The 25,247-nt window shown below is 39.1% G+C and overlaps 1 protein-coding gene across 1 annotated transcript; it reads right to left on the reverse strand.

The window, feature by feature from the left end:
• Positions 1-517: 517 nt before the first annotated feature.
• LOC102839575 (chromosome unknown open reading frame, human C11orf82) lies at positions 518-25,236 on the reverse strand. The gene is made up of 5 exons (XM_006865013.1): positions 25,217-25,236; positions 13,868-13,993; positions 6,604-6,765; positions 4,948-5,065; positions 518-3,100 (listed from the first exon to the last, which is right to left on the reverse strand). The coding sequence occupies exons 1-5, from the start codon at positions 25,234-25,236 to the stop codon at positions 518-520; spliced, it is 3,009 nt and encodes a 1,002-aa protein (XP_006865075.1).
• Positions 25,237-25,247: the final 11 nt, after the last annotated feature.

Raw genomic sequence — 25,247 nt, forward strand, 5'->3', positions numbered from 1 at the left:
GAAAGAAAACAAAATTCTGGCACTGGCAGTTGTGGTAATATGGAAAGAACACTGATTTTGATGGCACGTTATCAGGTTCACAGACATTATCTTACTCAAATTTCACAGTAGCCAGGGGAATTAATTCTTTTTTTACAGATAAGGCAGTAGAGGATATGGGGATAGAATATCTGTTTGGTAGGATTATGAAACATTGTACCATAGTTAAAAATGATATAACGTGACATCGTCTATTTAGAGTGTGAGCTTCTTGAGGGCATAGCTATGTGAAACCTAGCACAGTGCTAGGTAAACACCCTGGAACTCAATAACCGATTTGCAGAATATTTTAAATTAAAGACAGAATCTTAACACAGAGTTTGCCACATAATCTGTGCTCAATAAATACATTTATTCTTCAAGGACCAGCAGGTGGAAACCAAGTCTGATTGGCCAAAATACCACAGAGGATTCAGGAACTTTTGGAATAGTCAGTCAGTCACAGAGATGGCCTCAGTAATTGGACTCAGGTGGTATTTTATGAAAACAATTCCGGTGACCAAGCACTATTAGTTTCAGGTGATGAAGATGGCCAATTTTTTGAAAATGGAAGGCAACATTCTGAACATGAACCATGTTCAAAAACTGACTCTCTGGAAATCCAGCCTGAATGTTCACAATTATATTCAGAAGTTTTCTGTTTTTTAACTACTGTTAAAAGCTTATTATTTAAATTTAACTCCTTAATTAGGCATTTATCCATTCTCTGTTTAACATGTTTCAGTTTCTTTCTTGGTAACTCTTTTAGATCAGGGGAATTACAGGCAGCAGGGCACTTTCTTAGACCCATGGTTCGTAATTGACGGTTCTTTGAAAGAAATTCTTTTTTTGTGGTAGGAGGAACCCATTCATCAATATCAGTCTCAAGGCACTCAGTAAAAGGCCAGCGGGTGAGAATCACTGGCTGTGTACCGCTAGATATAACAGAGCTTCTGCATGTCTGGACTTTTGCTGTTTTAGTTTTTGGACCATTTGGGGTAGCTTGCTGTGTGTGACTTTCAGAAGGAATCCTTGTCTTTCTAGAATTAATATCAAGATCTGAATAAAAGGCAGGCAATTTTTCGAAAGCTGTTTTTATCCCATGAATTCTTGCTTGGTAGAATCTTGAAACTGGAGTTGATTGTGAATATGGAACAAAGTCTTCGCTATCTTCAAATTCATATTCTGAATCTGACTGAAAGTGAAGCGAAGAACATGTTTTTGGACACACAGGGGCAGATACATTTTGCAAGGCTAATTTTTGTGAAATCTGGCTTGAGTTTTCAGAAAGTAATCTCAGTGAAAAATCAGATTCTGCATGATGGCTTTCTACCAAAGACTTTTCCCACTGCAAGAGAACATCCTGTGATTTTTTGGTAATTTCTGTTGTAATGTCCATTTCTTTACCACTAACATCAAAGAGATCAGCAGAAGCATTATAGCTACATTCATGGCAAGGAGAATAACTCTGTTTTACGTTATTATTGATAGGTCCATGAGGCATTTCTTTCAATGTGCTTGTACTTGTATTTGTACTATTGCAAAAAGATTCTAAAGGATAGGTAAGTTGCCTGCAAATTGTAAAACTGTCATCTGGGTACTCTGGCCACCTATCATACTGCTTCTTTTCCAAGCTGCAAACATCTAAAGCATCACTACACTTTGTAGAGCACAAAGTTGTCAAGTTTTTACTCATTTCTAAAAGTGATTTTTCTCTATTAGTATATTTGATATTAAAAAAAGAAATGTCATTCTCTGAAGTATTGGACCAGGGTAAAATTTCGGCCCTTTTTGGTTGGATTCTGGTTGTCTTCTTATGAGTAGTAACTGTTGTTTCTAAATCTTTTGTAGATCGAATTAGAGCTGACAGGTAAGTATTTGGTAAAACATAATCAGAACTCTGTCTCCTATTAGCACTTACAGAGGTAGTCTCTGCTATGTGATCTGGTTGTGATTCCTTTTGAGGATTTGGACTTGGATTAGCTTCAAACTTGGAAAGGAAGTTATCTTTGTTAGCCTTTGCTTTGACTGTTGCTTGTGATGATCTCAAAGCTATAGGTGGTTTATGCAGGGCTCCAGTAGTTTTTTGGGGAGTCACAGATAACCTGATGTGGTCTGTATGTAATTTATCAATGTCAGTGTCTAGATAATGTTTCCTGCTACGGGCATCTGTTGGGGTTTTAGCAACATCACTTTCAATAGCTGCCAGAAACTTGTTCAGGCTTTCAGAGAATGGCAGATCATCCCATATCTCAGGGCCACAATCCTGGGAACCACCAGCTATCTCTTCAAGTTTGAGTGATGAAGGTGAACAACACGCGGCTCTCTCTTGGAGACTAGAAGGGGTATCTGGATCATGATGCTGGTGACCTGTTAGCTCAGGTTGGGAATACTCATTTTTCAATTCTATTGCACCGTGGAAGGACTTTGCATTATGTGGCTCAAGGGGCTCTTGCACTTTCAAAGGGAATAAATTAGAGTCAGCAACACCAGTTTCATGATGATTGCTGCAAACTGCACTCAGGTGAGTCGCTTGTAAGTCAAGTTCTTCACCCAACTTTTCTGCTTTACTCTTTTTATCCATATATGAAAGAAGACTCCATGAATTCTGGATGGGATCATGGTAGCTACTGGAACCAGTGATCTCTGCAAAGGACATACGCTTTCTGTTCTGGTGAAGAGCACCAATGGCTCTTTGTTCTGAAGCTGGAAAATCATCATCATCATCTGTTAGTTGAGAAACAATGGAAGTCAGTTCAAGTGATGACTTCCAGAATCTTGAAAAATGAACTCCACCACGTGACTCAAAAAAACAAGAACTGCTATCAGAACCATATAGGTTGCTGAGCTCGCTAGTTGAGAGACCTAAAGCAAGTATGTCGCTATCTGCCTGGGTGCCATGGTGAAACTCCTTTAAGTTGGATGGCTTCAAAAGCTGATGGAAGTAGTCAATGACAGTGAAGCCTGCAACACTTGGATCTGGCAGAACAATCTGGGAAGCTACCAGCGCTTTAACTTCTCTCTTGCGGTCAGGACACTGCTGGAAGAACTTCCTGGAATCTGAACCTGGGTTTTCAAAATTCTGTGCAAGAAAGAAATACATTTAAATGAGAACAAAAACATGACTAACATGTGTAACAGGAATGGTAAGATTAAAGAACAACTATTAATGTCTATTACCACCACCACCCTCCCTAATTTCAATTCCTTAGTATTAGAGGCAAGGAGTCTTGGTGGCACAATAGTTAAGCACTCAGCTGCGAACTGAAATGTTGGCAGTAACTATGTATAGGGTTTCCGAAGCTTTAAATCTTTGTGGGAGCAGAAAGCTTCATCTTTTTCCAGTGGAGCAGCTGACATGCTGAAACCGTGGACCTTGTCTTTCTCAGTCCATGGCTTACTGTATGGAGCCACTGTGCGCCCATTGTTATGTGCCGTGGAGTCGGTTCTGACCCATAGTGACCCGTACAGGGTTTCCGAGGCTGTAAATCTTTATGGGAGCAGAAAGCCTCATCTTTCTCCTGTGGAACAGCTGGTAGTTTCAAACTGCTGACCTTGTGGTTCACAGTCTGATTCGTAACCACTTCGCTACCAGAGCTTTAGAAAAACCTATGTGGCAATTCTAGTCTGCCCTATGGGTTAAAATTGACTTGAGGACACATAGCAACAACAGTGTAAGAAGCAGAGTAGTATGTATGAGTAAGAGAATACAAACCTTAGAATAAAGTGACTATATTCAAATCCCGGTTTTAGAATTTACTAGTCTTTAAAGAAGTTATTTAACTTCTCTGAGCCTTAGTTTTCCCATTTGTAAACTGAAGATGAAAATGCAGACTTCTAGTCTGGGTAATAGCATATGCAAACCTGCACAGTGTCTTGTTTCTGTAGAGATTTATAGACTGGAACCCTATGGAACTGTTCTGTACGGTCTCCATAAGATGTAGTCAGCATCATGGTAATGAGTTATTTTGAGGCTTATTATATTTTTTGATAGCTTCCAGAAACTTTTAGAGTTTTAAGGGAATGTCCATCCGTATTTATTTTTAAATAATCTTCTAAGTTTTAAAAAAACAAAGCCCTGAAGCTCTCAGCTTTATCTTCCTTTTGGTCTTTTCTCACTGTTCCGTTGTGGAGTCCTCTAGTTCCCTTTTAAAAACCTGTGTGGTCAAACATGTCATTTGTTCCTTTTAGGATAAATGACACACAAAATGATTATAGAAATATAAATAGCATAAATATATTCAGAATTCTAGATACCAGGTTTCTGATACCAAGATAATAAACCATACCCACCTCAAAGGGCTGATATAGCTTTGTAGTGTCTTTTATGGATAACTTTTATGCCTGCTCCCATAGATCTACACTAATTTATTTCTCCCACTGAGGCTTTGGCACCAGAGAACAGAATATAACATTTTCTATACCTTTTCAAGCAATAATGCCCCAAGACATCTATTGTAAATAATGAAGCAATTTTTTTCTGGTACATCTATGAGAGTATTACCTAAGTCCCATTCCTTGACAGAATTGAGAACAGTTCCTATAATCATTTTCTGTGTGAATTTTCTTTCAGAACCCTAGGTAAGAAAGGCTGATTTGATTTCATCTCTCTAGTTTGGCTTCAGTTGACTTCTGGGCAGGGGCAATTCTGCCATCTCAAGAGACATTAGCCACTAGAACCTTAAAGTGGCTCTATTAAAGGTCCACATTTGAACTTTTGGTTTTTTAATTACAGGATGTAATTTTTTCTAATATATAGATCTAAAATCACTTTCATGTGTTAAAGCATGTACACATTGTTCACTAGAGAGCTAGTGTTAAGGGTTTTAAATAATTTTTAACCAGGTATCAACTAGAAGCCCTGATTTTTCACCTTGGCTTTTGGCATTTACTAGCTATGTAACACATTAAAAAGAAAGCTAGTCTCACCGTCACTCCAAAAATAAAATTTTGTCCGACAAAGCAAGTTTCAACTGCTTTAGTTAATAGGTTCTGAGTTGTATCTCTGTCCAATGTTTTTGGAATTTCATTAGGATCTTCAATGTACCTTGATTGGAAACAAAATGAAGTAAAATAAATGAAAACATAAACTTTGAAAATTTAACCTGTCTTATTAGGACAATTCATTTAAAAATGTAGCATGAAGTTTTTGTATTGCATAGAGAAAAAAGTGATTTAAAAAGAGAAGTATTTTGTTCCCTCTAATTCCACAGAGCTCTGGTAGCATAGTGGTTACGAATCGGGCTGCTAACTTCAACGTCGGCAGTTCAAAACTACCAGTAGTTCCACGGGAGAAAGATGAGGCGGTCTGCTCCCATAAAGATTTACAACCTTGGAAAACCTCAATAGGGTCACTATGAGTTGGATCCGACTCCACAGTACTTAACAACAACAACAACAATTCCCCAGAGCCCACAAAAACAAAATTAATTGATCAAGACATCTGCCTAAAAATTAGACCCAGCAATTTAAATAGTCTACAGAAAAATAATAGTGGCATTGGTAATAGGGTAGGAGCTGTAGCCCTTCCCCTTAAAACTGAGGAAAGTTTCCCCTCTTCCCAGGCAATCCAGGCTGTGGTTCCTTGCATGTAATCTGTTTGTTCTGAAACAGAAGGACTTAGACATTGATTTTTGTCTCCCAAGTGATTATAGGATAAGGTAGATGACTAAAGGGGAGAAAAAGGTTCAATTTCTTATATATACACATATTCTCAGGTCATTTTAATAAGTCAAACTATACAAAAAAACTAAGGGAAAGAAATGACAAAATTTCAACTTCAGGTATGCAAACATTTTCTCAAATAACTTCTTCTGTCTCAAGACACTATAGCCACTTGAAAGCTAACCTCAATTTGGATAAACCTTTAGCCTGAAATGATTTTACTTTCTTTTTCCAACTTGGATTACAATTTTATAATTTAAGTCTTAATTACAGCTTATTTGTCCTGAATAAAAAGAATGTGTTTTCACATTATTATAATATATATTCAGGAAATAAAAATCTATCTCTCACTTCATTATAAGGAGCTCTGGTAGCGTAATGGTTACGAATCGGGCTGCTAACCTCAAGGGAGGCAATTTGAAACTACCAGCCATTCCATGGGAGAAAGATGAGGCTTTCTGCTCCCGTAAAGATTTTCAGCCTCTGAAAATGAGCCTGTGCAGGGTCACTATGTGTCGGAACCGACTTTATGGTACTTAACAACAACAACAACATTTCATTATCCTTAAAAGAACAATACATACCACCAAGTAACTGGTGATCTCAGGTCAATCGAGCATCTTTTAATGAAATGTCCATTATCTTAAAATCACACATCTTCATATTCTACGGACATACGAAAGGAAAGGTGGTGGTGGTTATGTGCCGTGGAGTTGGTTCCAACTCATAGTGACCCTGCAGAAAGTTTCGGAGGATGTAGATCTTTACGGGAACAGAAAGCCTCATCTTCCTCCTATGGAACGGCTGGAAGTTTCTAACTGCTGACCTTGAGGTTAGCAGCCTGACTCGGAATCACTACGCTACTGAGTCCCTTTGCTAAAAGAGTAGCTAGGATGAAAAAAGATGTTTTAAAATTCATACCTGTGTAAAGCAGTAGCAGTAAGACCAAAAAATGTATCTAAACAGCTCCCAAATACAGTAATACCAAATAATTTGTTTGATTCTGCAACTTTTAAGGAAAGTTTATATCTGTAACTGGCATTTTCAGCTTCACTAGTACAGCCACATTTTGGACAAGTAAACCTGGAAAAGTGAGCAAAAGAAAACAAAACAGAACAGAGATGCAGTCAAAATTTTTTCATATGATGAAAAACAACAACAAAACATTAAAATATATTATGTATGTTTGTACCTATGCAATTTACCTTTTTTTTTAAACAAATTTGGAATAGTATCTTTTGAATTCCTCTTTGTAACTACTGGCTCTACTGATTTAACTAAGTTGTTGTTAACTGCCACTGAGTTGGTTCCCACTCATAGAGACTCAGTAAAGGGTTTCTGAGGCCTTAAATTTTCGCAGGAGAGGAGAGGCTGGCAGGCTCAAACCGTGGACTTTGTGGTTCACAGTCCAGTGCTTATCCTATGGAGCCATAGCGCTATCCAATTTAAGTAGCACAGACCAGACTGCTTTAAATAACTGAAGGAAAACTGTGTAAGTGTGTGAAAGAAAGAACCATTATTGATGAATTGAGTTGTAATATGGTCTGGGATCAGAGGGCAAATTAAATGTACAAAGTGAGTACTACACGAAAACAGGTCTGTGCATCTTCTATTAAAAGTACATTAGTAATTGTAATCATGGCAATGAAACGATATATGATGGGATGAATGTAAAACTAATGTTCTCCCATGTAAACTATCACATAATTCACAATAAAACATTAAAAAAAAAAAAGTACATTAGTAGTGTAACAGGACTCCTGGCATGGCGCTGTTTGTTAATGCAGTGGACTACAAAGTCAGTTTCAACTACAAGGTTGGTGGTTCAAGCTCACCAGCCTCTCCTTGGAAACCCTATGCTGGGTGGCTATGAATCAGAACCAACTCGACAGCACTTAACAAGAACAAGTAGTGTAACCGTTGGAATCCGGGTGTGGTGCTGTGGGTTAACGCACTGGGTCAGTTTGAACCACAAGGTCAGCAGTTCAACCTCACCAGCTGCTCCTCGGAAACTCTATACAAGGTTGCTGTGGGTTGCTATTAGTCGGAATCCACTCAACAGCACTTAAGAACAACAGTGTAACAGTTAAGAACTCCATAGCTAATAACCAAGAGGTTGGTGATTTGATCCCACTAGCTGCTCTACTGGAGAAAGATGTGATAGTCAGCTTCCGTAAATATTAAGGCCTTGGAAAACCTATGGGGCAGTTCTATTCTGTTCTATAAGGTTGTTATGAGTCAGAATCAGCTCAGGATAATAGTTAACTTGTGATAATAGGATAATGAATAGTCTTGAAATATTTAATATTTATACTCAAAGTGCCTAACTGTACTTTTCTCACCATTATAAAACTCTACTCTCCATTTGTTTAACTCAGTGGAATGAATATGCTGAGAATTAGTCAGATTATAAAATATTGATACATAAACCAAGCAAATTTAACTTATTTTTAAGGCAATAAGTAATTATGGTCAAAATCTTTCTAATAAAAAAATACATGCCAACTCTATCTCAACTGTCATGCATTAGCTGTTTAATTTCTTAAGAACTGATTTCCTCATCTGTAAAATCCAGGGTTGATGAAAGATAAAAATGCGATAAAATAAAGATCTAGTCAAGATCTTATCAAATTAATAAGTGTTAGTCTACTTCCCACTCATAATTTTATTGATAGTGTGATGATTACTGCCACTTCTATTTTTTCTGTTTGCAATGTCTTATCAGTCTGATATCCATTTTTCATGTTCTTAGTTTAGCAAACTGATGTCACATGACATCTTTTTGTAGTAGGTAATATAATACAAGACTTTCTATTCTTCAACCTGTTACTAATGACCTAGTTTTAAAAAAGAATGGCAAAATACAAATGGAAAATAATATTTGAAACAGTTATATCTTATAAATTTGATTGCTGCTATTCAGTCACTAGAGGGAGCCTAAAGGCCCACAGTATCTAAGATGACTAGCTATTTTAAACAAAGGTTGGTCTGGTTTTTCATTTGAGATGCTACTGAATCAGCATAATTACATTTCTGCTAATTATTCATTTTTTTCCACATTGCAGGTAGATTAGTACTAATCCATTCATGTTTTAACTCACACTGGAAGAAGTATATGTTGGAGTCTGGCCTAGAATAAAGTGAGACACTTGACTCACTTAAGAATAAAAGCCTCATTAGTATTGGCTCTTGGGAAATTTAATAAACTAAGTGTTTAAATAAATACCAGAATGTCCTTAAAGGTTATGTAGTAAGGTCTAATATAAAATTTCTAGCAAATCTTAGTACTCAGTGTTTTGCAGTTTATAAATGTATTCTTTCACTTACATGATTTCATTCCTCCACCCCACCCCATAACACTACTGAACAGGTAAAAAAGACAGCTATCACAATTATTACAAAATTGGATAAAGTTTTTGTCCAAGATGACAAACCTAGTGATTTTATGACCCCAATCTAAGGCTTTGGACTCCTGCTGTTACTGTGTACTATGGAGTCATTTCTGACTCTCAGTGATCCTGTGTAATAGGGCTTTTGAGAGTGGCTGGGTGGCTTTGAATTGATGATCTTGTATTTACCAGTCCAATGCGTATAGTCTGCTATTCCAGGGTTCCTAGTCTGGAATTATTTCCTATGTAACTTTCATGATACCTACAAGAATTAAAAGGGAGCTCTGGTAGCATGTTGTTGTTGTTGCTATGTGTCGTGGAGTCGGTTCCGACTCATAGCGACCCTGTACAGGGTTTCCAAGGCTGTAAATCTTTACGGGAGCAGAAAGCCTTATCTTTCTCCCGCGGAACAGCTAGTAGTTTCGAACTGCTGTCCCTGAGATTTGCAGCCCGATTCGTAACCACTACGCTACTGGTTACAAATTGGGCTGCTAACCTTAAGGTCAGCAGTTCGAAACTGCCAGCAGTACCGCGAGAGAAAAATGAGGCTTTCTGCTCCCATAAAGATTTACAGCCTCAGAAACCCTATACAGGGCCACTAAGGGCCGGAACCCACTCAATGGCACTTAACAACAACAACAACAACAACATAGTGATTATGACTATCTATAGCAATCCGATTGCTTAGGTTCGAATGTCTCTGCTACTCACTGTGTGATTACTTTTCTATGCTCAGTTACCGTCTTTGAAGGCTGGTCTAACTAGAGTATTCATCTCATGAGAGTGATTATATTAAAAGATCTAACACCATCTGCTGACATCAAATGGGTCTTGGCTGCAAGCAGAGAATACCAGAAAGATGTTTATCTGTGCTTTATTGACTATGCAAAGGCTTTTGACTGTGCAGCTCAATGATGAACTATGGACAACATTGCAGACTATAGGTATTCTAGAACACTTGACTGTGGCTCATGAGGAGCCTGTACACAGACCAAGAGGCAGTAGTTAGAACATAACAAGGGGGCACTGAGTGTTTTAAAATCAGGAAAGGTTGTATTCTTTCACTGCCAGAAAACCAAACCAATCTGTGTTAGAAGAAGTACAACCAAGATACTCCTTAGAAATCAAAGACAGATGGCAAAACTCTGTCTCTCATACTCTGGACTTACTACCAGGATGGATCATTCCCTGGAGAACGACATCATGCTTGGTAAAGTGGAGGGTCAGCAAAAAGGAAGAAGACCCCCAACCAGATGGACTGGCACAGTGGCAGCAGCAATGGGATCAAGCTTAATGATTTTGAGGATGGCGCAGGGCTAGGCAGTGTTTCATTCTGTTGTACATACGTTGTTATGAGTCAGGAGTGATTTGATGACTCCAAACAATAAGAATAATACTTACAAGCCTCTAGCACAATGCCTACCACATAATAAATACTCATTAGTGATACTTAATACCAGTCCAGAGGTACTGACATTGTTCAACCTACATTTTTGTTGTACATAATCCTTAAAAGAAATAACTTGGGGGGAAAATTAAAAAAAAAAAAAAAAAATTCCTGTGTATTACTGGAGTCCAGGTGTGACATTGTAGGATAAGCACTGGATTGATAACTGCAAGTTCGACAGTTCAAGCCCACCAGCCTCTACTTGGAAACCTTATACAGAATCTCTAAGAGTCAGAATTGACTCAACAGCACTTAACAGCACAACAACATATATTGCTAATAATGTATCAGACAATACTAAGCACATTATATATATTAACTTGTTTAATCCTTATAGTGCTTTCCTATGAGGCAGGTATTGCTACTTTCCCCATTTTACCCAGGATGAGATAATTTTAGGGGCTTGCCTTAGATCAGACAGCTATAAGTAGCAGGGTTGGGATTTGAACCCTGGTAGTCTGGCTCCAAGGAGCTCTGGTAGCGTAGTAGTTACAAGTCGGGCTGATAATCTCAAGGTCAGCAGTTCAAAACTACCAGTTGTTCTGTGGGAGAAAGATGAGGCTTTCTGCTCCCATAAAGATTTACATCCTTGGAAATCCTATATAGAGTGGCTATGAGTTGGAACCGACTCCGCAGTACATAACCACCACCACCAGTCTGGTTCCAGGAGGAGTCTTGGTGGTGTAGTGGGTTATACACTGTGTTGTTAAATACAAGTTTGGCAGTTCAAATCCACCACCCATTAGCGTGAGAAAGATGAAGCTTTCTGCATCAGTCAATACTCACACCCTTGAAAACTCTATACAGGGTTGTTATGAGTTGGAACTGACTTGACAGCACACACCAACACAAAAACAGCTTGGCTCAAGAGAATTATGCTTCTAACTAACATGATATATTATAGTCGGTATACTACCCCTACAAAGGACTCCTGGCATAGTGCCAAATGATAAGCACTCTACCTCAAGGTTGGCTTGAACCACAAGGTCGGCAGTTCACATAGGAAACCCTACATAGGATCGTTATGAGTCAGAACAGACTCGACGACACTTAACAACAACACTTACAATGGATACGTAGGAATAATAGTTTCTTCTTGTTCTTAATTGTTGTCAAGTTGATTGTGACTCATGGTGACCCATGTGTCTAGAGTAGAACTCTTCCGTAGGGTTTTAAGGCTGTGGCCTTTGGAAGTAGACTGAGGCTTGGCTTCTGAGCCATCTCTGGGTGGATCTGACTGCTAACTTTTTAGCCAGTAGTCAAGCATTTAAAACCATTTGTATCACCCACAGATTCCAGTATAAGTCGTGTATTATATGGAAATTTCTGTGCATTATCTTTAAGAATTCTTCCTGTTATCCCAGAAAATACATCAGTAAGCGAAAGCTGGACAGTGAATAAGGAAGACCGTAGAAGAATTGATGCTTTTGAGTTATGGTATTGGAGGATAATATTGAAAGTGCCATAGGCTGCAGAAAGAACCAAAAGATCTGTGTTGGAAGAAGTGCAGCTTGAGTGCTCCTTGGAGGCCAAGATGGCCAAACTTTGTTTCTCATAATTCAGACATATTGTCAGGAGGGACCAGTCGCTGGAGAAGGATATTATGTTTGATAAGGTGGAGGGTCGGAGATGAAGAGGAAGACCCCCAGCGAGATGGACTGGTATGGTGGCAGCATCAACAGGCTCAAGCATGGCAACAATTGTGAGGTTGGCCCAGGACTGGGGCAGTGTTTCATTCTGTTGTGCATAGGGTTGCTATGAGTCAGTGCCGATTCAATGGCACGTCGCAACAACAATATACATCAGTATTTAGACTCACAGAGTGTCTGGGTGGTACAAACAGTAAATGCATTTGGCTGCTAACCAAAAAGTTGACAGTTGAGTCAACCTAGAGATGCCTTGGAAGAAAGACCTGGAGATGTACATCTAAAAAACTAACAATTACAAACCCTATGGAGCACAGGTCTACTCTGACACACATGGGGTCGTCTTGAGTTACAACTGACTCAAAAACAGTTGGTAATTAGATGCATATTAGTTAAACATCTTATCTAAGGCCATGTGTTGTTGTTGTTAAGTACCATGGAGTCAGTTCCGACTCATAGTGACCCTGCACAGGGTTTCCGAGGCTATAAATCTTTACAGGAGCAGAATGCCTCATCTTTCTCGCACGGAACAGCTGGTAGTTTCAAACTGCTGATCTTGCGGTTCACAGCCCGATTCATAACCACTACACTACCAGAGCTCCTTGTCTAAGGCCATACAACTAATAAATAAAAGTACTTGAGCTTATATGTAACACGAGTATATTTTCTGAAGCTTGAAATCTTTCCCCTACATCATAAGAGCAGATTCTGATCAAAGACAAATTGGTTTTATTTTTTTTCCAGTGATAAATAGGAACCTTACAATGGACCTCAGTCCAGCCATAGACAACACAGACTCTATCATACTGTCATTTATTCATCCAGTCAACAAACCTTAACGGAGCATTTTCTATGAATTAGACTGAAGGCTAGATATTGAGGATTTAGTGATAAACACAAACAATGTCTTAATCTGAGTTCACCTGAGAAGATGGCTTAAAAAAGGCACAGTGATAACTTCTGGAAGGATGATTTACAGTTTGCAAGTGGTTTAGAACTGACAACCTCATGGGGATTCAATAGTAACTAAACAAAAGCCCTATCTAAGATTATTTGCTGGCATACTATTCTGAGGTACTTATTAGGTATCCATGTGTAGCTATAAGAACCTATACGACTTAACTCTTCTTCAGGCGGAGAGACAGTGGTTTTGAGGAATTCTAATCTTAATGTGTCTTCTACTCTATGAAGATGAGAGAAGGAACCTAGGCTCCCCAGGTATCTTAGGCTTGCATCTGAGCACAATAACAAAAGAATATGTGACAATAACTTCCTGATACAGAGATGACTAAAAACAGTTTCTGCTCTTGAGCTGATCTAATTTTTTAAGAATCTTGGGATCATGCATAAACAAAATTTCCCTAATCTTACTTCCAGGGATATCCCAGAAATGTTTATGTATTGTCAAAGTGAGCATGATATCCCAGAAATGGATTAAATTTTTGTACCAAGGATGGAACTTATTTTCTGAGAAGTACTTTTTCTTTACCAAAGCAGATAGTTAGCCAAGTGGAAACTCGAATCATTTTTCAAGTAACAGAGGATTGTCAGCTAAATCTATTCGGGTACAACAGAAAAACCGAACCCAAAGAGAATTTTATGTCCTGGTATAGTGAATTTGATCTTGACTTGCCCGTGACTCATATGAACTCTACAGTGTACATTCATATTTCCTCTCCAGTGCTCACAAGTTTTACTTTTACCTTTTGGAGACTAGGATTATTCGAGAGAAACACTTCTGACATGATGGATATATAAAACTTGAATTCTGGAGAGCAAGTACAGAGGCAAGAAGAAATTTTCTTCTACTCATGTGTTCACACTGTGGCCTATAAAACAAAATAGGCATTAGGATGAATGAAAATTCCTTAATTGTATGTACATATTCATTTTTTAGGAATATCAATTAATCTCCACTGTAAAGCCAAGAGATTTCTTTTGCTTTACTTTCAAAATGAAGGTAGGAAGTGTCAGCATATTAGAAGATTAATTTTCTTTTTTACTTAATTAAAAGTGCTAATAATAATATTTAAAACAAAGTAGCTCAAGAAAATATTCTGTTTCTACAGAACATGCTTTTAGCATTAGTAGGAAGGAAATCATATAAACTTATATTAATCTTTTAGACATCTTAAATTGTTGAAAAGTGCTAATAATAATATTTAAAACAAAGTAGCTCAAGAAAATATTCTGTTTCTACAGAACATGTTTTTAGCATTAGTAGGAAGGAAATCATATAAACTTATATTAATCTTTTAGACATCTTAAATTGTTGGAAAAGTTTCTTTTTAGTTGACAACATTTTTATTAAGGTTTTAGAGTGCACATTTCTACACAACTTGAGGAGAAACATAAAAGACAATTCAGATTTTGTAAACAGAAAAAACATAATGTGAAAAGGTCAAAGGAGAGCTTATAGTGTCTGAAACACATCAGAAAAGTAAATCAATAAAGGAGTAATATCTTTTTAAAGTTTTCTTTTTTGAAATTCAAATATTGCTTTGTTTATCCCCCAAACTGAAATGGATTAGGTTATGTACAGTATAAGATAAATGTTCTGAAGTAAAGATCTCTGCATATGTTCAACATGAAAATATATCATAAACATTCCTTTGCAAACACATGGTAAAGGTGACCAATTTCTGCCAAAGTGAAAATCATCAGTTTAAAACATGATAATATAATCTTTTAAGTATAGCTTTTCATAAGGACAACCATAACATAAGGATTATCATACAGAAATGTGTTGACTATCAAAAGGAAGATCTCAATGTTATACTAACCTATCTATCAATCAAAATAATATTTCTTTAAAAATAAAATACGGTCACCTTAGGCAATAGAAGGGAACTTGCAAAGATGAAAGATAAATAATTTATATGTGTGGATATCTTTTTGTGGAGTCCTGGTGTGGTGCTGTGGGTTAATGCACCAGACTGCAAAGCCGTTTGAACTGCAGGGTCGGCAGTTCAAGTTCACCAGCTGCTTCTCGGAAACCCTATACAGGATCACAATGGGTCAGAACCGACTCGATGGCAGTTCACAACAACATATCTTTATGTATGTATGTATTTATATATCACTGATTTATGCGCAGAAAAGACTAAACCTAATTTTGTCTTGCTAGTTAGTTGTATGAGTTGGAATTAATTCGATGGCAGTCGATTTAAAGTGTGGTGCTGTAGGATCAGCATTAGACAGCAAACCACAAGGCAGTTATTTCAAAGCCACCAGCTGCTTCTTGGAAACCCTATACAGGGTCACTATGACTGGGAGTCAACTCGACGGCACTAAACAACACTGTATTCCTAAATTTGGTTGTCACCTTATGCTACAGAGTGGTTTTCAAGGACAAGGTAGAATAGGTGATTTGGCTACAAGGGGAAGGCGGAAAAAGAGTCACATAAAACAGCCATCATCAGTGCTATTAATTTCAACTTTTAGCAAATGCAACTAATGATAGAAGGGATGTCAACAAAGGCATTTTCCTTCTAAAGTCTTCTCTAAACTCCAGCGTGGGGTGGGGTAGAACATGGAGGATATACCCACTTATGAGCTAATCACAAGCTCTCTCTTAAAAGTGCTCAATCTCCCTCTTGAAAATGTTATGTCTCATCTGCTTTAAAATCCTTCAATTTAGAATGAAACCTCAACTCCCTACAAAAACTTGCGAAGCCCTATGTGTTCCGGTCCTGGTCCACCTCTCGGACCTCACCACCTTGTACCACTCTCCTTGTTTAGTAACTACACTTCAGCCATGATGGCTGCCTTCTGCTCTCCTTAAGTACACCAAAGGATTTCTCTCCTCAGGACTTTTGTGCTTACTGTTCTCTCTTAGTTCTGTGAATCACTGGTTCTTTTGTCACTCTTTAGTCTTTAACTCATATGTGACCCCGTCAAGAGCTCCACTTTATCTCAAGCAAACACCTCATCCTCTTAGATTTCAGAACTTCATTTATTTTATTCCTTCACAGTATCTAGGATGGTAATCATTTATTTATCTGCCTATTGGCTTGTACATGGGGGCTTTATTTCACTATTTTTTAAACTTGTCATTATCACATTATATTAAATATATCTTTAATATGTCTTTTTCCAGAGCCAGAGTAAAGATCTCAGAAGAACCATCTTTTTATATTCCCAAATTTAGCACCTGTCAATCTGAACTTCAGTTCTTAACTTTCTTCTACATTTGCAGTACCCTTCTTCTTTAGTGATAGTTTTGTCATAGACGAGGACGTTTCAAAAAGTTTGTGAAAAACTGAAATAAAAAGATAATGGAATTTTTCCATTAACTTTTTAAAGCCCCCTTATAGTATTAAATATAAAACACCATTTTACTGAATCCTAAAATAATTTTGATTGCATATACATAAGAGTGCACAGAGTGTTTTCATTTATAGTACAGCCCTATGTATTGTATCTACTGCCATTTTTTCTCTTAACTCTGGTGCTGTAGGACAAGAACTGGACTGGTCATCAAAAACTTGGCAGTTCAAATCCACCAAGCAGTCCTCGGAAACTCTATGTACGGTTATGAGTTGGAACTGACTCGATGGTACACAAGTGATCATACTGTAAAGTTCTAACATAGAAATTTACATTTTGCCATTCATATACAGATAGTCAACAAAGTATATTCTTTACACAATTGTTACAAATTCAAACTTTAGGACTTGGATTAAACAGGCACCATCGCTAGTATGCTATGCTAGTTTTGTGGGAGAAACAATAACAAATAAAAGACATTTTGTCTAATCTATCATATAAGTCACCAATATATGAAAAAGTAAATATTCAGAAAAACTGATTAATTTCTAAATTAACTGTAAATATTAAATGTTAGCGTAGTAGTTACGAACCGGGCTGCGAACCACAAGATCAGCAGTTCAAAACTACCAGCTTCCGCGGGAGAAAAGATGAGGCTTTCTGCTCTCGTAAAGATTTCCAGCCTCGGAAGCCCTGTACAGGGTCGCTATGGGTCGGAACCGACTCCACGGCACATAACCACCACTTAACAACAACAAGAACCATAGTTTTAAAGGAGCTCTGGTAGCGTGGTGGTTACGAATCGGGCTGCTAACCTCAAGGTTGGCAGTTCGAAATTACCAGCCGTTTGGCAGGAGAAAGATGAGACTTTCTGCTCCCGTAAAGATTTATAGCCTTGGAAACCATGTACAGGGTCGCTAAGAGTAGGAACCGACTCCATGGCAGATAACCACCACCACCATAGTTTTAAAGAAAGGGTGGTTAAATTGTTGTTATATAAGGTTTTATTGCCCTCTAGTGGTACTTATCAGTATGTCTAAAACACTGTTTGATTTACTGGCAATTCAGAACTAAAATGAAAAAGGTCAATAAGCAATTTTTACAATGTGTGTTTTGGTGGATAAAAGCACAACAGGGCTTTCCTGGGCAGTCACTGTTAGTTATGCCCTTTGCTGTTTTCACAGCACTTCCTTCAGGATGCTTGTCTTGTCTCTTTTTTTCTACCATTTATTTGATTCATAGTGTGGTGAATTCATGTTTGATGAGTAACTAAATGAAGAGCCAAGAATAAGTAAACATTAGGTTAGGAAACATGACCTGGAAACAATTTCAGATGTGGCATCTTTTGGAATCTTTTCACTTTAATTGGGAAGGATGGTGATATTAAATCTTTCAGCTCAAATTAAAGGCAACACAGAAGTGCAAATATATTTTCTTATTCATTAGTTATTATTGTGCATTTGGTAAATGCTAGCGGATGGGCAAAATAGAAATGTTTCTTTCTAGTCACCTGATCTTTTTTTTTTTGAGACAGATAAATGGTGATATTAAAAGTGACTATTTTATATCTAAAAGTATTTTTCAAATGTTATTACTTAAATAATTATAAAAATCAATAAAGGGTACTCTTTGGATGAGAACCACTAACAGCACACAACCTGAGACTAATACACATGACAACACCACCCACAACTCAATCCAGATATATGAGCAGCCAAGGTAAAATGAACTTTAGATCATTATCCAAAAATCAGTTGTATTTCTTTAAACTGATACAGAGACCTCTGAAAAGGAAACTAGGAAAACAATTCCATTTACAATAACCACCCAAAAGATGAAAAATACTTAGGAAAAAAATCTAACCTGAGAAAATAAAGGAGCTGTGGCGCTGCAGGTTAAAGCGCTGGACAGCATAGAGTCGTTTGAACCACAGTGTCGGCAGTTCAAGCTCACCAGTTGCTCCTCAGAAATCCTGTACAGGGTTGCTATGGGCTAGAACCAACTTGATGGCACTTAACAACAACAACTTTATACAGTTGTATCATCTGCATATTGCAGGTTTTCCTCCAATCTTGACGCCACACTCTTTTTCATATAATCCAGCATCTCGGATTATTTGCTCAGCAGACAGACTGAATAGCATGATGAAAGAAACAGCCCTGGCACACACCTTTCCTGATTTTAAACCATTCAGTATCTCTTAGTTCTGTTTAACCACTGCCTCTTGGTCTATGTACATGTTCCTTATGAGCACAATCAAGTGTTCTGGAATACCCATTCTTTGCAATGTTATCCATACCTTGTCATGATACACACAGCTGAAAGCCTTTGCATAGTCAATAAAGAACAAACAAACATCTTTCCGGTATTATCTGCTTTCAGCCAAGATCTACCAGACATCAGCAATGATATCCCTAGTTCCATATCTTCTTCTGAATTAGGCTTGAGTTTCTGGCAGTTACCTGTTGATGTACTGTTGCAGCCATTTCTAAATTATCTTCAACAAAAATGTATTTACATGTGATAATAATGAAATTGTTTGATGATTTCTACATTCTGTGGATCACGTCTCTGTGGATTGGGCACAGGTCTTGTAAATTTCTTGGCATAGATGAGTGAGCACCTCCAGTACTGCATCAGTTTGTTGAAAGATTTCAATTTGTATTCTGACAATTCTTGGAGCCTTGTTTTTTGCCAATGACTTCAGTACATCTTGGACTTCTTCCTTCAGTAAGTATCATTGGTTCTTGATCATATGCCACTTCTTGAAACGGCTGGACATTGACCATTTCTTTTTGGTACAGAAACTCTGTGTACACCTTTCATCTTCTTTTGATGTTTCTGCATCATTTGATATTTTGCCTGTTGTTATTATTAAGTGCCAATGAGTCGTTTTCGACTCATAGTGACTCTGTTTAGGGTTTCCGAGGAGCAGCTGGTGGGTCTGAACTGCCAGCCTTGTGGTTTAAGGTCTAGTGCTGATCCTACAGTGTCACACCAGGAATCTAATTTTGTCCATGGCATCTTTCAATAATGCAAGTCAAGGCTTGAACTGTTTTCTTCTTGAGAAATTCTGAAAGAACTGAAGGAAAATTTTGGTTTTCTAATTCTATGTCTTTGTACATTTCAGATGATACAACCTTACTTGGTGAAAGCAAAGAAGATTTCAAGTAATTACTGATGAAGATCAAAGACCAAAGCCTTCAGTATGGATTGCAGCTCAATGTAAAGAAAACAAAAGTCATCACAACTGGACCAATAATAACATTATGATAAATGGAGAAAAGATTGAAGTTGTCAAAGGCTTTATTTTAGTTGAATACACAATCGACACTCATGAAAGCAGCAGTCAAGAAATCAAATGACGTACTACTGCATTAACAATCAAGAGCAAAATATCAAATTGAGGACTAAGATATGCTTGACCCAAGCCATGCTATTTTCAATAGCCTCATATGCATGTGAAAGTTGGACAACGACTAAGGAAGACACAGAAGAACTGATGCATTTGAGTTATGGTGTTAGAGAAGAATAGTGAAGGTATCATGGATGGCCAGTAGAACAAAAAATCTGTGTTGGAAGAAATACGGTGAGAATGTTCCTTAGATGTCAGAATGTAAGACTTCGCTTCTCATACGTTGAATGCATTTTCAAGAGAGACCAGTCCTTGGAGAAGGACATCATGCTTGGTAGAGTGGAGGGTCAGTGAAAAAGAGGAAGACCCCCAATGAGATGGATTGGCACAGTGGTAGCAGCAATAGGCTCAAGTGTAACAACTCTTATGAGAATGGTGCAGGACCAGGCAGTGTTTCGTTCTGTTACATACAGCGTTGCTAAGAGCCTGAACTGATTTGACGGCACCTAATGACAACCACTTTATATGAAAAGGAAAGGCACTTTGGATAAGCAAAGTACTGAAGGATGAAGTAGGAGGTCTCTCACTTCCTGATCTTAAAACCTACTAACACCCATATTAGCCAAAAAGAGGCTGGCAATGGAACAATGACATGCACAGAGATCAGTGGGACAGAATTAAGAATCCAGAAATAAATACATCCACCCAAGGTCAGTTGATCTACACTTACTATATACAAACGGGCAAAACACATTAAATATGGAAGAAATAACACAAATAAACAAAACACATTAAATGGAAAGAGACAGTCTCTTCAACAATTGGTGCTGGCAAAACTAGAAATCCATTTGCAGAAGAATAAAACAAGACCCCTATCTCACACCACATACAAATGCAAACTCAATTTGGATTAAAGACATAATTTTAAAACCTAGAACTATAAAGATCATCAATGGAAAAATAGGAACAAATTTAAGAGCTCTGATACATGGCCATTAGAGAGATGCAAATGAAAACAACAATATGATACTCTTAGCTTGGTATTTATAACAAAGTTAACAAAACAAAACAAAAAACAATGCTGCTAAATGTACAGAGAGACTGGGACCCTAATACACTGCTGGTGGGAATGTAAAATGGTGCAACTGTTAAAAAAGTTGTTAATAGAAATGGCATATGACCCAGCAATCTCTCTACCTGGTATGCATCCTTAAGAAATGAGACCTATGACCTGGTTAGAGAGCTAAGACATGCAAGGAGGTAAATATTGTAACTGATGGTACTTGGAAGGGATTGCAGTCATTGTAATGACACTAAGTGTATGATTTTTTGCATGTGGGACTAATAATCTGTTCTGTAAAACACTCAATTCACAATAAAAAGTCTAATAAAAACAAAACAACATAACCCAGGAAGCTCTTAGTGAGTACAACCTACAGTTTGCTCATTTACTCGATTATCTATAAGCACTGATGACATTTAAAGTACTATGCTAGGGGTGCGGAAGGAAACAGGGTTACAGAGAAAGAAAAAATGCACAACTAATAATAAAGGTACAGACAGTGTATTACAGGAGAAGTACCAAGGTGTCAAGAAGTTTTGTGTGTTCTGTCTTCAAAGCATGTCTTACTATTCTTATCTTAAGTCTTGATTCTACCTCCAGAAATATCTCTGAGATATAAAAGAAAGGACATCCTTTGTTTTTCAAAGTCTTTACTTACTAACTTATCAATTCTCACCAGCACTATTCCAGGTGCTGCAGTATAAGCACCGGGCCACAAGGTCAGTTTGAACCTCAAAGTCACAGTTCAAAAAGCTCCTCAGAAACCCTATGCAGGTCGCTGTGAGTCAAACAACTCCACAGCACTTAACAACAATATCTCAACAGTTCAGAAAGAAATATTTTTGGTCAAGTACTAGAGCTAAAACAGGGAATAAAACAGTCTCTACTACCCCAAAGGGCTAACAGCTTTGTGAAAAATACTACTAAAGAAAGCCCTAGCAATAATTGAAGAAACACTCTTCTCCTGTCTCACTGTTTGCTCTTTCTCAGGTTCATTGGTTTTGTCTCAACTTCTTTTTCACAGTCTCTCCCTAATAAATTCCAATCATTAAAATACCATGCCTTTAAATGTCCTTTTAGACTGGTGATATCCATATTTATCTCTTGGGCCCTGCCTGGTATCTACTCTCAGCTCCAGATTTGAGTATCTCAACTGCCTATTTCATGTTGTTGTTTTTAAATGCTGTGGAGTTGGTTCCAACTAACAGAGTCCCTTGTATAGGGTTTCCAAAGATCAGCTAGTGGGTTTGAACCACCAACACAAAGACATGCCAAGTTTCAATAGGCAAAAAAACCTATTAAATAAAAGTTCTTAATTTTCCCCCAAAACTCTTTCCCTTCAGTTTTCTCTATCTCAATAAATGGTACCATTGTCCAACCAGTGGCTCAGGCCAGATATTGAAGAATCAGCTTTCATTCCTTCCTTTTCCTCTCATCTCACATCGTAATCACTCTTAAGTCTATTTCCAGGAGTCCTGGTGTGGCGCTGTAGGATAAGCGTAGCACTGCCGATCAGTGGTTCAAATTCACCACTCATTTCTCAGAAACCCTATACTGGGTCCCCATGGGTTGAAACTGACTTGATGGAACATACCAACAAATCTGTTTCCATATCTAGCAACCATCATTCACTTATGCACCCACAACACCTACCCCATATATTTTGCTATCCCTCTATCAGATTAAGTTCTGTCAAGACAGTGTGGCTCATAGCCACTCTCTATAGGGCGCATAAGGAGCTGCTCGCAGATTTGAACATTTGAACTGCCACCTTGTCAGTACTTATTCTTACAGGGCCACACCAGGACTTCCTTTATCAGATTGTTGTTGTTATGTGCCGTGGAGTCCGTTCCGACTCATAGCGACCCTGTACAGGGTTTCCAAGGCTGTAAATCTTTACGGGGAGCAGAAAGCCTTATCTTTCTCCCTCGGAACAGCTGGTAGTTTGGAACTGCTGATGGTGAGATCAGCAGCCTGATTCTATTTAAGCCACACCAGGACCCCTTTATCAGATTACCATCATCTATTTATAGCTGTTGGATCATCAGGAAGAGCATCTTAGCCTAAAAGGCTATGTAAATAGACCTGAGGAATAAGAATTGGTTAGGTTGGGAGGTGAGAGGAAGAATGGGGCATTTGAAGGTCTGAAAACACATTATGTCTGGCTACAGCCCAGAGCCAAAGTAGTGGAAAACAAAGCTGGTAAAGCAAGTCAAAGACAGACAAGAAGGGCCTGTATGTCTGGTTAAGGAGTTTTGATTTAAACCTGTGAGCAAACAGGAATGACTGAAAGGTTTTAATTGGGGAGTGTACTGGTCAAATTTACAAGAAATGTTTGGATTTGAGATATTCAAGAGGTCGATATGACTGGCTGAATGTGGGACGAAGAAAAAAGCTCTAGAAAACTTTAAAGTTTCTGGTTTTAGCTAACTCTCGGTTAACCACTTTTCCCGCAGAGCCAACAAAGTCGCCTGTAAAGGACCCCTTTCCAACAATAGTAATGCACATAGTAGCTGAATGTGCATCAGAAGCGGAAGTCGCGCCTATTCTGTTTACGGTTTTGTATATTCATCCTGTGTAAGTGGTCGGTAAACGTTTCAACAGCAATGTTGTTGTTGTTAAGTGGCGTCGAGTCGGTTCCGACCCATAGTGACCCTATATAGGGTTTCCGAGGAGCAGCTGGTGAGCTTGAACTGCCGACCTTGAAGTTCAAACGCTTTGTCATCTGACGCATTAACCCACAGCGCCACCCTTTTATTGTTACGCCCTCATTAACTCAAACTTTCAACTCAAACACATATTAGGTCTGTATAGGGTTTGGTGGGTTTGAACTGCAGTTTTTGCGGTTAACAGTTCAGTGTTTATCGTACTCAGGGCTGATTCATAGTTGTCCTTTTACAGATGAAGCCCTGAAAATTAACAACATATAGATCAAGGCCCTGAGTCTCATCCACACCGACGTTAATGACCTTCTTAGGGGTTTCCAAACCTCTAGCTCCCCGAAAACCTCTTCTACCAGCTCCTCACCTGGGGCACTGGAATGGGACCCAGCCCTGGCGACACTCTAATCCGCTCCGATGTAAACAAGCAGGATTTAGCAGCTCGCCATACTAGTCTAATCGAATCTCCCGCCGCTTCTTCCGCCGGCAGTGACGTTTAGCAGTCTTTCTTCAAAACCAATCAGAAGCCGTCCCTGCGGGGAAGGGGTTTAACAACGGAATCCTGTAAGCACTTGGGAGAGACCATTTTTTTAAAAACTGAGGGTAGCGACAATGGATAGAGGAATGCTCTCTGGCTGGTGAAGCAGTGGTGCAGTCTGTAAAGTTGATGTTAGCGTATCGCTGCGCCAGCTGGTTATGGGGAACCCCAAGAAGGGATGAGAGCAGACTAGAGTCCGGTGGGGAAATTGGAAAGGGTAGCGGAAACTGAATGAAGAGTGTTGGAATCATGGAGAAGGAAGGGGGCGCTGTCTGAGGGGAATAGCTTTGTCCAGGGGCAGCTGGAGGAGGGAATGAGGCGAGACCTGGAACCTGCTACCCGGAGCTGGGAGAAGAAAAGGGGCGTTACCTGGATGAAGGGACTGGGACCCCGGGGAGAGGTGGGCTGGGAGTGACCTCCTGAAGGGATGGACGATTTGGAGGTCAGGGGTGAGTCAAGGACCGGGCACCGTAAGGGGATGGTTAGGATGGCATGGAGATGGGGTGGGAGAAGTCCAGTCTAGGGAGGTGGACCTAGCGGTCTGCGAAGCCAGGCTCGACTTCTTGCTAGCAGAGTGACCCAGAACAAGTCACAACACCTCTCCAAACCTCGACTTCCTCAAGGGAGTAACACTGGGAATAACCATGGTACATGACACACAAGATTCCGTGATGGCTGAGTTCTGTGTGTGTGTGCCATGACGTCTAGCGATACATTGGCACGTAGTGAACGATCGGTGAATTGTCATGGCAGCTATTAGATTGAGATATGCGGAGGGCAGGGAGTGAGGCAACAGGTTTGAGGTTGCTGGGGCAGAGTTTGGCGGTTTGGGGGATGTGGGTTGACCAGGCTGAGATGTAGTTTGGTGGGAGATCTAGGTAAGGATAGGGTATGGAGGTGAGGTAGGAGGTGGCTTTCGGGTTATAGGAGCAGCAAACTTGCTAGATGGCCACAATGAAGGTGGAAGTAAAGAGTGGAGGCGGCTCCTTGGGGGCTGAGGCTGAGTGAGTAGGGCGATCTGGTTTAAGTGGGCAGAGGCGCTAAGGGGCGGAGAGGCTATGGGTTTCCTCAGGGGCGGAGCCGGTCTGCAGCGGGGCGGAGCATCGGTGAGGGCTGGGCTCAGGCAGCGTGAGTCCGCTCCCCCCTCCCCCCCCCCCCCACACACACTTCGGCTCTTCCACCGGCATTGCTGCGGTCC

The sequence above is a fragment of the Chrysochloris asiatica genome, unplaced genomic scaffold, assembly GCF_000296735.1.
Source record: "Chrysochloris asiatica unplaced genomic scaffold, ChrAsi1.0 scaffold00074, whole genome shotgun sequence".
Taxonomy (NCBI): Eukaryota; Metazoa; Chordata; class Mammalia; order Afrosoricida; family Chrysochloridae; genus Chrysochloris; species Chrysochloris asiatica.

Excerpts from the sequence above, each read along its gene's own strand:
- LOC102839575 (XM_006865013.1), bottom strand. The coding sequence starts at position 25,236 with ATGCCGGTGGAAGAGCCGAA. Across the intron at positions 13,994-25,216 it reads ATGCCGGTGGAAGAGCCGAA|GCCACAGTGTGAACACATGA; the intron begins GTGTGTGTGGGG and ends TTTGTTTTATAG. Across the intron at positions 5,066-6,603 it reads ACTGCTACTGCTTTACACAG|GTACATTGAAGATCCTAATG; the intron begins GTATGAATTTTA and ends TTTCCAATCAAG.